Source organism: Hyperoodon ampullatus, assembly GCF_949752795.1.
Source record: "Hyperoodon ampullatus genome assembly, chromosome: 11".
Classification (NCBI taxonomy): domain Eukaryota; kingdom Metazoa; phylum Chordata; class Mammalia; order Artiodactyla; family Ziphiidae; genus Hyperoodon; species Hyperoodon ampullatus.
The window spans coordinates 51,931,484-51,946,787 of NC_136924.1; the positions used below are offsets into that span (position 1 = coordinate 51,931,484).

At 36.9% G+C, this 15,304-nt stretch overlaps 1 protein-coding gene across 1 annotated transcript in view; it reads left to right on the plus strand.

Moving 5' to 3' along the window:
- ANO6 (anoctamin 6) overlaps nucleotides 1-15,304 on the plus strand; it is a gene marked incomplete at both ends in the record, with an annotated part of 210,594 nt that overhangs the window by 152,356 nt on the left and 42,934 nt on the right. The window contains 2 exons of the mRNA XM_079715964.1: nucleotides 6,285-6,390; nucleotides 10,703-10,763. Of these exons, the coding sequence (XP_079572090.1) occupies nucleotides 6,285-6,390; nucleotides 10,703-10,763 (167 nt within the window). The remainder of the gene's footprint in view (nucleotides 1-6,284; nucleotides 6,391-10,702; nucleotides 10,764-15,304) is intronic.

Genomic DNA, 15,304 nt, shown 5'->3' on the forward strand with positions numbered 1-15,304 from the left:
TTGATGGACTGGCTTCTTAATTCTAATAGTTTTTGGTGGGTTCCTTAGGATTTTAATATACTATATCATATCATCTGGAATAGAAATGGTTTTACTTATTTCTTTCTAACCTAGAGGTTTTTAATTTATTTTCCTTGTCTAGTTGCCCTGACTAGAACCTCTAGTACAGTGCTGATCTTGGGAGGAAAGTATTCAGTCTTTCACCGTTAACTATGATCTTTGCTCTGGTTTTTCCGTAGATGTTCTTTATCAAGTTGAGGACATTCTCTTCTATTCCTGGTTTTTAATCCATTCTATTAATATGACATATTACATGAATTGATTTTTGTACAGTTGAATGGTCCTTGCATTCCTGGATACATCCCACTTGATTTGATTTGATTTACTGGATTTAATTTGCTAATATTTTGTTGAAGATTTTTGCATTTATATTCATAAGAGATAGTAGTCTGTAGTTTTCTTGTGATGCCTTTGTCTGGTTTCAGTATTGGTGTAATACTGGTTTCATAGAATGAATTGGGAAATGTTTCTACCTCTTTATTTTTAGGAGAGTTCGTGAAGCATTGGCATCAGTTTTTCTTTCAATGGCTGTAGAATTCACCAGTGAAGCCACATGGGCTTAGGCATTTCTTTGATTACGAATTCAGTCTCTTAACTCACTGTAGGTCTATTCAGGTTTTCTATTTCTTCTTGAGTCAACTTCAGTCATTTATGTTTTTCTAGGAATTTATCTATTTCATCTAGATTATTCCATTTGTTGGCATATAATTATTGACAGTATTCCCTTATAGGCCTTCTTTATTTCTGTAAGGTCAACAGTAATGTTCCTCCTTTCATTTCTAAGTTTAGTAATTTGCGTCTTCTCTCTTTCTTTTCTTGACTAGTCTAGCTAAAAACTTGTCAATTCTATTGATCTTTTCAAAGAACCAACTGTCGATTTTTCTCTGTTGCATATCTATTCTCTATTCCATTTATTTCTGCCTTTTGTCTTTTGATTGGAATATTTAATTCATTTACATTAGTGTAATTTCTGATAAGCTTGGAATTACATCTGCCATTTTTCTCTTTGTTTTCTATATTATGTCTTTTTTTTCATTCCTCCATTACAACATTTTTGTATAAAATATTTTCTAGTATACCATTTTAATTCTATTTTAATTTGTTGTTTCTTTTACTTTTTTTTTTTTTTTTTTTTTTGGTATTTTCTTAAGTGGTTGCCCTGGAGATTATAATTAACATCTTGTTTTAAAGCAATCTAGTTCATATTAATCCCAACTTAATTTCAGTAGTATATAAAAACTCTGCTTTGGTATCAGTCTGTTCCCCCCCCTCCTTTGTGCTATTATTGTCAAACAAATTACATTTTTATGCGTTTATAAGCCCATCAACACAGTTTCATAAGTATTGTTTTATGCAGTTATCTTTTACATCAGATAGAAGAAAATAATTATATGCAAAAATATATTTATATTTTCTTCTTTTTTTTTAACCTATGTAGTTACCTCTACCATTGCTCTTTAGTTTTTCAGCTGAGTTTGACTTACTGTCTAGTGTCCTTTCACTTAAGCCTGAAGGACTCTCCTTAGTATTTCTTGTAGATCAGGTCTGCTAGCAGTGGAATCTTTCAGATAATTCTCCTTCATTATAAAAATCTATTATATAAATATAAATCTTTCAAATAATGTCTCCTTCATTTCTTTTTAAACTTTTTGTTTTATATTGGAGTATAGCCAATTAGCAATGTTGTGATAGTTTCAGGTGCATGGCAAAGCGACTCAGACATACGTATAAATATACATATACATATACATATACATATACATATACATATACATGCATCCATTCTCCCCCAACCTCCCCTCCCATCCAGGCTGCCACATAACATTGAGCAGAGTTCCTTGTGCTATACAGTAGGTCCTTGTTGATTATCCATTTTAAATATAGCAGTGTATATATATCAATCCCAAACTCCTTAACTATCCCTTCCCCTCACCCTTCCCCCCGGTAACCATAAGTTCCTTCTCTAGGTCCGTGAGTCTGTTTCTGTTTTGTAGATAAGTTCATTTGTATCATTTCTTTTTAGATACCATATATAAGGGGTATCATACGACATTTCTCTTTCTCTGACTTACTTTACTCAGCATGACAATCTCTAGGTCCACCCATGTTGCTGCAAATGGCATTATTTCATTCTTTTTAATGGCTGAGTAATATTCCATTGTGTGTATGCACCCACATCTTCTTCATCCATTCCTCTGTCAGTGGACATTTAGGTTGCTTCCATGTCTTGGCTATCGTAAACAGTGCTGCAATGAACACTGGGGTGCATGTATCCTTTTGGACCATGTTTTTCTCTGGATATATGCCCCAAAGACCCCAAATAGCCAAGGCAATCTTGAGAAAGAAAAACGGAGCTGGAGGAATCAGGCTCCCTGGCTTCACACTGTACTACAAAGCTATAGTCATCAAACCAGTATGGTACTGACACAAAAATAGAAATATAGATCAATGGAACAGGATGGAAAGCCCAGAAATAAACCCACACTCCTGTGGTCAATTAATCTGTGACAAAGGAGGCAAAGGAGGCAAAACATAATGGTGGAAAGACAGTCTCTTCAACAAATGGTGCTGGGAAAACTGGACAGCTACATGTTAAAAAAAATGAAATTAGATCATTCTTTAACACCATACACAAAAATAAAATGGAATAAAGACCTAAATGTGAGACAAGACACTATAAAACTCCTAGAGGAAAATATAGGCAGAACACTCTCTGATGTAAATTGCAGCAATATCTTTTTTGATCTGTCTCCCAGAATAATGGAAATAAAAACAAAAATAAACAAATGGGACCTAATTAAACTATCCTTCATTTTTTGAAGAATAGTTCTGCTGGATATAGAATTCTTGATTGACAGTCTTTTCCTTTAGCACTTTGGTGATATCATCCCACTCCCTTCTGGCTTTCATGGTTTCTGATTAGAAATCAACTGCTTATCTTACTGAGGAGTCTTACTATATGTTGAGTCATTTTTCTCTTTCTGCTGTCAAAATTCTCTCTTCTTGTCTTTTGACACACTGAGTCTGATGTGCCTATGTTTGGATATCTCTAAGTTTATACTACTTGGAGGTTGTTGAGCTTCTTGGATGTACAAATTGATGTTTTCATCAAATTTGGGAAGTTTTTCAGCCATTATTCACATATTGTTTCCGCCCCTTTCTTTCCCTCCTTCCTTCTGGCACTCCTATTATGTGTATTGTTGATGGTGTCCCACCCATCTCTTGAGTCTGTGTTCATTTTTTGTCATTCCTTTTTCTTTGTGTTTCTCAGACTTGATAATCTCAATAGACCTAGTTTTAAATTAGCTGACTTTCTCTTCAGCCAGTTCATATCTGCAGAGAAACCTCTCTGGTGAATTTTTCATTTTAGTCATTATGTTTGTATCTCCAAAATTTCGAGTTGGTCTTTTAAATAATTTTTATCTATTGATATTCTCTGTACAATGAGATGTTCACATACTTTAATTCTTTAAGCATGGTTTCTATTAGTTCTTTAACATATGTATAATTGCTTATTTATGTCTTTGTCTAGTAATTCCAATGTCTGGACATCCTCAGGGAGGTTCTATTGACTTCTTTTTTACCCTGTGTTATGGCCAAACTTTTCTGTTTCTTTGTGTATCTTGTAATTTTCTGTTGAAAACTGGGCATTTAACATATTGTGGCAGATCTGGAAACCAGATTTTTCCCCTCCTCAGGGTTTGTTGTTGCTTCTGTTGTCATTGCTGTGCTGCTGCTATTTATTTAGTTATTTTCCTGAGCAAATTCTGTAAAGTCTGTATTCTTTATTGTGCATGGCCATGAGATCTGTGTACAAAAGCTTAGTTGTCAGCTAATGATTGGACAGTGATTTCTTTAAATACTTGGAACCAATCATTTTTTTGAGCCTTTGCCAAGTGGCTCTGTGTTTGTGTGTTGAGGAATGCCTTCAGCACTCCAGCAGGCAGTTTGCAGCTCTTCCTTAGCCTTTACTTCTTGCTTATGCAGAACCTCAAGGTCAGCCAAAGTTGAGAGATTAAGGTTTTCTCAGGTCTTTGCTGGTCATATGCACTGTCCACAATTCTAGGAATTTGTTGGAGCTTTGTAACCCTACCCCCACCCCCAGAACATCTCATTACCCAATTTTTCCTTCTAAGTTTTCTAATCAGCATCTTGTTAATCTCTGTTAGTGTCACTGCCTCAGGCAACTGTAATGTTAAATAATTCCTGCTAATTACTTTCAACAGACACTCTGGGGATAGGACGATTTGCACAGCATGAGCTTGAGATAGGTCAAATAGTGACAACTCTCTGGGGATGGGTGTTTTGGTAACTTCAAACCACTTCTGCTCCTTTAGTGGCTGCTAGGCTACCTTGGTTGTGAGACTGTTGATTTTTAAGGCCACCATGAAGCTGAGGTTATGGGGATGGCAATAAGTCAAGTTAAAATGCCCCAAATTTTATGGAAAAGATTCAGCTATTTTTCCTCAAATAAGCACCCCTCAGACTGCTGGAAGACTTTGTTTAATTTCCACAGTTCTGCAGAGGTTAATTTTGACAGATTTTGCCAGTGTCTTTGCTTTATAGAGGAGCAAGTTTTCCAAGATCTTTACTCAGATATTCTAGAAGTGTTTCTCATGCCCAGTTATTTTTTACTGAGTTATTTGCAGGGCCAACTAATTCCGCAACTCCAGTCCCATTCACGTAAGAGTCCATCTGCATGGCTTCTCCTAGAGCGAGCAGTGTGTAACCTGTTGTTAGTTTGTTGGTTTTTTCTTATTAATTTGTAGTAGTTTTAAAAATACTGTTGTGAGTAGTCCTTTGTCATTTTTACGTGTTGCAAAACTTCTACCAGTCTGTGACTATTTTTTTTTCCCTCTCTTTATGGTGTTTTAATGAAGTTCTTAGTTTTAAAAGATTTTGAATGTATTAATATTTTCCTTTATGATTTAAGCTTTTTTGTTTTTCATTAGTAGAATTTTTCCTTACCCCAAGGTTATCTAGATAGTCTTTTAAATTTAATTTTCATTTTTTTTAATAAGTTGGTACTATTGCATTTTTATTTTCCACCTGGAGTTGATTTGTATATGATAGGATTTTGTGGTTCAATTTCACCTTTTTCTGTGATATTCCAATGCAGCAGCTCTATTTATTCAAACATCAGTTCTTACCTTACTAATTTGCTGGGCCTACCCTGCGTGTTATACATCAGTTTTGGTGTATACAGAGGTCTCTTTCTGAGCTCTTTATTTTGTTCTCTTGCTCAGTTTTTCTTAACCTATCCCAGTAGCACCTTGTTCTTTAGGAGATGTCTTGAGTGTTCTGAGGCTTTGCTCTTCTATTGAATTTATAGCTCATATAAGGGAGAAATGACATCTTCAAGTATTGATTCTTCCAAATTATGAACATGATAATGTACCCAATTTATATAGGTTCTTTACTCTTCCAGAACAGTTTTATCATTTTCTCCATATAAATTTCATACATTTTGAATTATATTTTTATACCTAGGCTCTTCTTTTTTTTTTTTTTTTGCGGTACACGGACCTCTCACTGTTGTGGCCTCTCCCATTGCGGAGCACAGGCTCTGGACGCGCAGGCTCAGCAGCCATGGCTCACGGGTCCAGCCGCTCCGCGGCATGTGGGATCTTCTCAGACTGGGGCACGAACCCGTGTCCCCTGCATCGGCAGGTGGACTCTAAACCACTGCGCCACCAGGGAAGCCCCATATTTTTTAAGCTATTGGAAAACGGTGTTTTAAAAAATTGTTGCAGGTCTTTAGAGACACAGTTTCTTTTTGTGACCCTATATATATTATGTATACTGATTTTGTGTCCAGCAAACTTACTAAACTCATTTATTCTCACAATTTATCTGCAAGTTTTATTGAGTTGTCCATATAAACAATTATGTAATCTGTTAGTGATAGGAGTTTTCTTCCCTTGCCATTCCTCCTATCTTTTTTTTTTTACTTACTGTGCTGGCAAGAACCTCCACTGAAAAGAAGCGATGATAGTGGGACACATCATCTTGTTTCTGATGCAGAGGAAATACTTTCACCATGTTACTGTTAAGTAGAATGTTTTTTTATATAGCAAGATTTTATCAGGTTAATGAAGTTCATTTCCATTCCTAGTTTTATAAGAATTTAGTTTAGTTTTCTTATCATGAATGGATGTTGGATTTTATCATGCTGGTAAAAAGAAAGTCCTGTTAATTAAATTTTATTTTTCTCTTTTCTTTAGCAAAGAAGTTTGTGATCCTGATATTGGCGGCAAGATCATAATGTGCCCTCAATGTGATAAGCTTTGTCCATTCTGGAAACTCAATATTACTTGCGAGTCCTCAAAGGTATTTTTTTTCCCAAACATTTACAAGTAATGAAAGATTTTTTTTCTTCTAAAAATTTTAGTACAACATAGTGATTATAATTTTTTCCTCTGAGGAATTTAGAAAGGTAATTGTCAACTAAATCTTCATTTTGAAAGATAGATATTAAATGTATGTGTTTATTCCTTGTTTACAAATAATAAATTGAAATTAAAAGCTTTATCTAAAATCTCCTGAAGGGTCAGTGAGGAACTGTGGAATTGAAACTAATTTAAGTATTTCAGGTAATCAAAGCAGAAATCTCAAACCTGGCTTATCTCATAAATACTACTTAATAGGTTTACTATTTTAAGTATTTTCCTTAATTCAAGTGAATGGAAACCTGAAATCTGTACTTGTGTTTTCCCACTTTGAAAGTGTGCTGAAACTCTGCTTGGATTTTTAAAGACCTTGCTGGTCAGATTTAGACTGTATTTATTAAAATGCATAAGAAAGGTTTTGTCTGCAAATGGTAACAGCTATTCACTTTGTCTCAAAACATTCCCACAAAACACATCTGGTTCCCCTTATACATACAGATGATCTTGAGCTATATGACTTCTTAAAATCCAGGAGGTTTAGGAAAAGCACTGAGACTGGAGAGAGCTTACTGAAAGGCACGCCAGAAACTCCAGACAGGAAGAAAGATGGTCGGCTTGCTTCAGAGAGTTTTCCTGACAACTTTGATGTTTGTAGTAGTCTCCGTTGTCTTGATCTTTCCTCTGTCCCCTAGTTCTGCCATGAAAGTTTAGGAATCTTTATATGACCTCAGAATATTCTGATCTACTCCGTGTAAGTCTTATTTTAACTGAATACACTGCTAAGATAGTGATGCCACTTTATAGTTTATACTTTGCAAAGTTCTTGTAACTATATCATTACTTGACACACAAAACAGCACTGTGAGACAGGCAGAACAGGTGTTACCTCCATTTTACAGATTTAAACACTGAGAATCTGAGAGATTAAATGATTTGCTCAAGATCACCTGCCTAGTAACTGACAAAGCCAGAAAATGATAGCAAATCTGCCTTCCTTGCTATTACCGTGTTCTTCAGTGGCTGACTGTAGTACCAGGCACTCCTCTCTCAAACTGAACTCTATGTTTGGAAAACTGTTCCACCCCTTAATTAAGGTGATTGCAGGGTATTGTCAACACATTGATTTCTACACTTAATTTATGAATTAAAATACATTTCATTGCCCAACCCCCCCAACCAACACAAGTTCTAGACTATAAATATCTATCATAGATCACTCAAAGTAAAAGACTTGGAGCTAGTAAGAGAGAAGCTGCCTTCCAGTGATGTTGACTCATAAACGTCACTAGTTAGTGACGTAATCCCCAGGCACTGGATTTAAGGCAAGTGCCAACGATAATACCAGAGGCAAACTGTACTCCACAAAGTACAAATGGAAATTCCATTTTCCTTAAGAAATTATTTTTCACACACCCAATCCCCATCTCTTTTCTCATATCTTCTGCTCCACCTAGCCATCCTTAAGCACATGACTTTCAAATATGTCCCTGTGTACCTTTTTTTTTTCATTGTTTTGGAAAAAAATGAATCATTCTCTTCCAGTTTCCAAAAAAAATCCCTTGAGTCTTGTCAGAGTGATTCACAAAGGGAGGGAAGCATATAAAAGAATATGAGTAAGAGAATGAAATGAAAAAATAAGGTAAAAGAGGAGAAAAAGAGAAGCACCTTTTCATGCTTTTCTGCTTATTGGTTAATTCAATCATTTCTCCAATTATACATTTTTATATTCATTTCTTTCCTTTTGGAAAGAGGTAGAGTATTCACTAATTGACATGTATGCCAGAATTGTTAACAAATTAGAAATAGAAATAGAAAATCAGGATCAAGGAAATGAAGAAACAATTATGGAGTTAATCAGGATTAATACTGTTTTTATGACTGAGCATTAAATAAAGTTCTCAGCTTTTTAGCTGGCAAGATAAAGAGGAAACATGGTTAAGGTATAATATTTAGTTATTTGAAATACACTGTTATAAAATTTTGATTTTGTTCCTTTGCAGGAAGAAAGCATAGCAAATGGTCACTTTCCTAGATTCTAACTGGTTCCTCTGCTTAAAATCATCATGCCTGCGTATACAGCTCTCTCTTGTTTCCTGCTCCACCTGACTAAAGCAGCATGCTGACTTGGGGCCGCTGTTAACACAGCTGGCTTTCCCTCTCTGTGCCATCCCGCCAAGCAAGCTAAGCTAAGCTTCTTACCAAGAAAGCTCTTTGCTTATCTTCTTCCCTACTTCCTGCTTCTATGTTGCTCCTGGGGCACGGAGAGCAGAGAGGCCAGCCAGCCATCTTCTTCTTTCTCTCAGTTCCTTGATCCTTACACAAGTGGCAAAAATGGTAACTTCCTCCAAGCCACCTAACTCCTTCTCATAAGAGTGCAAGGCACATCTCTCGTCTTGAGCTAGGCAGCTGGGGTGAGCTTGGCATTAGCAGTACACTTGCATTTTCTTGCTGCTCCTTTTTTCCCCCCCCTCTAACATTGACAGATGTGCTTCCAGTGGCTTTTTCTCAGCATAATAGGATTTTCTCTTTCTGGAGTGAGGGGGAGGTGTGAGGGCAGATAGGGAGGTATCAAAGAGAGAGAGGTTTGCATTGATTCCTAGAAGAGACGTAACATTGGATAGAATCTTCAATAACATTATAACACGCAGAAATATTTCTCTTAGTACTTTTCCTGCAATAAGTTTCAATAAGGGATAAGGTATGACATTAAAAGACAGCTTGGAAAAGATGGTTCCATAAGAGTCAAAGCTAAAAGACTTGAAATCATGTTCCATAGAATCCCAGGAGTAGAGGAGTAAATAGGTGGGGAGCATTGTTCCCCAGATGGATCACTCATTTATTAATTTTGTCTTCCTTGAGCTGGATTTTTGAGAGGAGTAATTGAATGACAGACAGTTCGGGACTGTGCTTTCTGCTCAGGATATATATGGATGATTGAGGGCATCTATATGCTTTGGAAAAAGGATATATAAGAAGATGGGTGGGTGGATATTATTTTACAAAAATAACATAACTTATATTTTTATGTAGATGAAAGTTTACTCATTTTATATCAGTATAAAAGGCAACACAGAAAGAACCTTTAAAAAAGTTGAGTTTTTCTGAGAAGCAGATTTGAATTTTCTTTGGCACTGGAAAGTTTACTATTCATTTATTTATTTTTAGCCTGTAGCTTCCTTTTCTGCCATGTCTTCTTTACTTTTCATAAGATCTGTCATAAAGTTGATATTATGTTTGCCACTTTTTCCACTAACTTAATAGACCTTTTTAAGAGATATAAAAATGCTCACTAATAAAAATCGGTAACTAGTTGGAAGATCTTCCAGGAATTCATAGAGGGAGATAGACTATTTTTATACTAGCAAAAAGGGGAAACTTAGCAGAACTAGTAAATAGAGTATGTCATGTATTCCTTCATGATCATTGTACCCTTTGTAACGTCAGCAAAAGCATCTGTGCCTCCTTATCCTAAAGGAATCTTTCATCAGCGACGGTAGAAAAGTCATCATTGGATTTGAGGAAACAGAGGTGTCTCCTGGGGGAGAGCCATCTCAAAGTAAACCCCAGCTTTGTGCTTCTCTCTTTCTTTCTTTTTTAATTTTTATTGAAGTATAGTTGATTTACATGTTAATTTCTGCTGTACAGCAAAATGATTCAGATATATATATGTATATATATATGTATGTATATATATATATATATATATATATATATATATATATATATATATATATATATATATATATATATATATACTTTTTGTTTTTGGGTTTTTTTTGGCCGCGCCACGCAGCTTAACAAGAAATGCAGGAATTCAGGAACTTGCCCTCTGACGAGGGTTGGATAATCAGATGCAAATCATAAATCTAAAAGTTGTTTGGAGTTCATTGTATTCTTAGGGCCATTCTATTTCCTCAAATTCACAATCATAGTCCATAAAAAGAGGCTATTATTCAAAAGTATGTTAGAAGCTTTCAACAGCGTGGGATCTTAGCAGCTGAGCCTATTTCTTTATCATGATATGGGAAGATTCCATTGGAAAATGTACTCTGGTAAATACAGCAGAGGCTGCTTGCTTTCAAGAGAATGAGAAATCTCATCTGTAAGTATGTAGTAGATACAGTGATTGTCAAACTAGGTAACAGCTTTAAAAGAAATTCCCAAACTGTAGCATATACAAAGCAGTTCATATTTGCTGAATCCTGGTAAGTGAAGAACATGATTCATGTATATGTTATTATTGTATTTTCCAGAAATTGTGCCTCTTTGACAGTTTTGGAACCCTAGTCTTTGCAGTATTTATGGGGGTATGGGGTAAGTTATGTCCATTTTTTTCAGTTTCCTTTTGCCTCTTAACTAAAAACAAACAAACAAACAAAAACCTTAAGATGATACAAGTACCGAACTAAATAGCATTATATGGTTTTACATAGGCGATTAAGGTAACCCACTTTCAGTCCCTTGGATTGCCCAAACTTCATCTCCCCCCAGACTCCATTTATAATTCTTAAGGTCACTGTATCAATTACTGCATAAAAAACTACCTCAAAATGTAGTGGCTTAAAACACAGGTTTAGTGTTTCTCATGATTCTCTGTGTCAGCTGGGAGATTCTCCAGGCATAGTTCGCCAGGAGGGGTTGGTCTGTAGGGCTCAGCTGGGCTACCTCCTCTGGGTCTACATCCTCCAGTGGGCTGGCTCAGGATTCTTCACATGGAAGTTTAAGGTTCCAAAGAGAAGCAAGACAGGAGAAACGCACTCCAGGCATTTTTTAAGCTTGTGTTTGCATCAAGTTTGCAAATGTTCCATCAACCAAAGCAAGTCATGGTCAACCCAGCAACAATGTGAGGAGGTGGGAGGACTGCTCAAGGGCTGGATACACAGGGGCGTGATTCACTGGGAGCCATTATTGTAATAACCCTCATAGCTGTGATCCAACCTGACTTTCAAGGGTTTGGGGTTCGGGAAAAGCAGCAACACAAGGATTACAGGTAAGCTTTCTTCTTTATACACTTCTATATGAGTATGTGCTGCTACTCTTATAATAGTAACATTCTGTTTAATAAATAGAACAAATATCCTAAAGAATATAATTTGTATATAGAAGCTTTAATACTATATATTATTTATTTTGAATAGCCTCATTAATGTAATGAGGCAATTATCATTTATTTAAATACAGACTTTCACATGTTTAATTGATGTAACTGTTCTACCATAGAAGAAAAAATGTCCACTTTCCAAGATAAATGCATTTCCAATTTCATTGTGTATAAGTCAAGGGGAAAATAGTGTTCAGGGTGTAGATAGTTGGGGGAAGAAACAGAACCAAGTCTTTTATTTTGGAGAAGACAACACATCAACACATACAACTCACGTACAGATACAGCTGTTTACAGGTGTCCTCGGTGGTATTTCTCTTTTGCAGTGGTTGTGCCTATGAAGGGTCCCCAAATGAACCACGGAACAGACAGGCCAATTATTTTGGACACTTTTAAGAGATATTAGTTGCCACTCCTGCATAAACTCTAAGAAGGCCAAACTTACCTAGTAAGTCACACTGTCATTCAGACATTTAGCATGTTTTGGCTGGAGACCAAACACTAGCTAATATTTGACACATGGGAGACTAAAGATCAAGGTCATATATTAAGATTCTCTGTACTCCTCCACTGTAAAATAATCTTTTTTTTTTTTAATCCCTGGTAAGAGGGTGGCTGCCGAACACTTGGGTGGGGTCGCTTTTAACTATTGCCTAAACCTCAGTCTCAGCACTGGTTCATAATCTATAAAATTCTAACACATCTATTGAACGCCATATACTAATGGATGCTGATAGCCCTAATTAAAAGAGACTTTTAAAATAAAGCAAAAAATACTAACTTTGACACTGGAAAGAAAAACTTCAAGGTCCCTAGCCCACCCCACTTTCTGTGATCATTAACTACACCATGTTTATAGAACTGACAGGCATATTGAGCTGCTGCTTTTATTTCATCAGATTGTAGAATGCAGAAAACATTTCGGCCCTGCTCGTAGCACCATATATGTATCTTTAAGGATATATATGTATGATGAAGTCTTTATTTTAAATGCCTGATATTGCTTTTCTTGTTACCTCTGCCTTATGAGAACTACTGCTGTGAACCTCATTACAGAAAGCCTACAATTGCAGATGTGAAGTTTTTCATATCACCATCACCATATTCCTGTAGCATCTCCTTTGTGCCCAGATGTAGCATCTCCTTTGTGCCCAGATGTATGTGGCAGAGTATTTTTCTGCTCCCTAGAAATTATAAACGTTGAGGGTAGAAAACCTTTTATAATAAATGTAGCACAAATCATGGACTTACTTGAAAAATATCCCCTCTTGTAGGCCAAACCATTCCATCTACTCATACTGACTCCTAAAGTCCTAAACACCAACTAACCATGATTGAAGTAAAGGCTCTGAACGTATCCTCCCTCCCCATTCCTTGTTGTTTCTTACCTACTTCTGTCTAATGCTCCCTGCCAGCCTTTTGGCTGCATGACTGCAATTTTTAATTTTCACCTTTGAGTTCTAGGCTGGGCCTAGAGATTTACAGAAAAACCCAGACCCCTGGCTCATAAGGAGGGGTGGGGGGATTTCAGGAAGCCTTCACCCTAACTAGCTGCACTTGGAGATCAGAAGATGACTCTTGCGACTGTTAGTTTGAGGTCTCTGCTTCTCCAGCTGCATCCATACCAGCAAAATAACACAGTGTCTATAACCACCCTTGCTTCCATTCAGCTGCATTTCTGATTTGTGACACACAGATGCATCTGATGGGCATTTTTAAAACCACATCTGGAACCCTAACTGCAAGAGAGTTTAAGAAATGTATTTTCTTTTTCTTTTTTAAGGATTATAATTTTTGAAATTTATTTTATTCAAGTATAGTTGATTTACAATGTTATGCTACTTTCTGCTGTACAGCAAAGTGATTTAATTATACATATATATGCATTTTTTTAATATTCTTTTCCATTATGGTTCATCACAGGGTACTGAATACAGTTCCCTGTGCTATACAGTACAACCTTGTCGTTTTTCCTGAGAAATGTCTTTTCAATCTCGTAGTCTTTCAGTTAGGAAGCTAGAATACAGGCTGAGCAAGCTCATCTGCCTTGTCTGCCTTTGTGAGTGAAGAGGTCTGACTAGTTTCAAGGCCCAATAAAATGTCTCAGCCCTTCAGCAGCAAACTCTTAAGGCAGCCAGAATGCTCGCATCTACCAGAGTGTGCCTTGCCCTAGACATTGCTGGATACAACCACCAATGCTGTGTGTTGGGAACCTTCTTCATCTGATGCATATTTTCTTCAGCTGTTTAATGTCCTGATTAAGAGAACAAGCTGGTTTTGATTCCCAAGGTCCTAGGCAGCCTTCTCTTATTATATATTCGTATAAGAGTCCTGTCTCTCACCAGTCAGCTAGAGCTGCCTGGTGTGTGGTTTGCCAGAGAATATAAGTGTAGAGTTCCCCACTGGAGTCCGACCAGTTGTTTTATTGCAGGGAGAGAGAGAGAGAGCAAAGGTACAGGACAGGAAATTCCTGTCCGGCATCATGCACAGTCACCCCAGGTCCCGGTGCTCTCACTCTGGCGCACACAGCACTGTGAGTCAGCAGCCATGTAGCCCAGGAGAACTCCAGAACATTGGGTGGTTACACTAGGCTCTCAGGGTCTTTCACGGACCCTGCAAAGTTCTTGGCTCTGTGAAATGAGGAACTGAACGACTCCCACCCATTCCTACAGCTCCCAGGGCTTGTGCCCTTCAAGGTTTCGAGGATTTGCTGCCCAATCATTATTTTTCACCAGGCCATTTCTTCGTTGCATGGCAGTTATATCACTTCCCACTCAGAACTCCTCAATTTCAGGATTTGGTCAAAGCAGTCATTTTACCCTTTATGTTCAAGTTCAGGGAGGAAGGGGAAGGGTACCACTGTTCCTCCCTTATAGCACTGATTAGAATTGTTTCTGTTGCTTTTTGTGAGAAGAGTAGTTTGATTTTCATAAATCATCTCCTGTTGATACTGTTGCTAGATAGATACTGAACAAATAAATGGCTGTTATACTCCCATTTTAAAGATGTGGAAAATGACACTCAGGCAGATTAGGCAACTTACCTGAGGTCCCCAGAGACAAAAAGTGACAAGCACAGAATAAGAGTTCTGCAAATAATTTGGTTGTCATCACTGTTTAGATCAATGACAAAATGCAATGTATAGTAATAAAGTTGTAGCAAACTTTTAGAAGGATGCAGAATTATTTATTTGATATAATTGCACTGCCTTATGTGGGGTTCTGAAAAATGGGTTAGAAAATGATGGTTCCACATCCTTGGTCCTCACCTACACAGGTACAGACTCTTCTTTCCGTAACAGGAATAAGAAAGTCCCAGCCTTCCAGCCTCATGAGATCAGTCCTGTTGCCTACCTGTAGGTGCCAAAACATAGATGGACTTTTGTGTCTTGCATCACAAATTCTTTTAAAAATAGATACGTTTGAAGATACAAATTCGTGAAAGTAAGCTGCTTTTTTTAAATAAAGTGAAAAGTAATTTTCTTTACTTAGCAGAGGAGGAAATTGAGGATTTTCTTCATTGAAAATCAATAAATATTTCAAAAACATCTGTATGTCTAATATTTCGATTAAAATGACAAAATTTAGAGGGATTACAAAAACAAAAGGAAGGTATCCAAAGTGGCTTTAGAAAGCTTTTTCCAGGCTGGGCTCGTAAAGAGGCTATTAATGGAAAGGCACCCTCTTCTCACCCACAGTCCCTTTCTTTAGGTTGGAAAGGGCCAGTGGTTTCCTCTGATGTGCAGTCCTAGTGC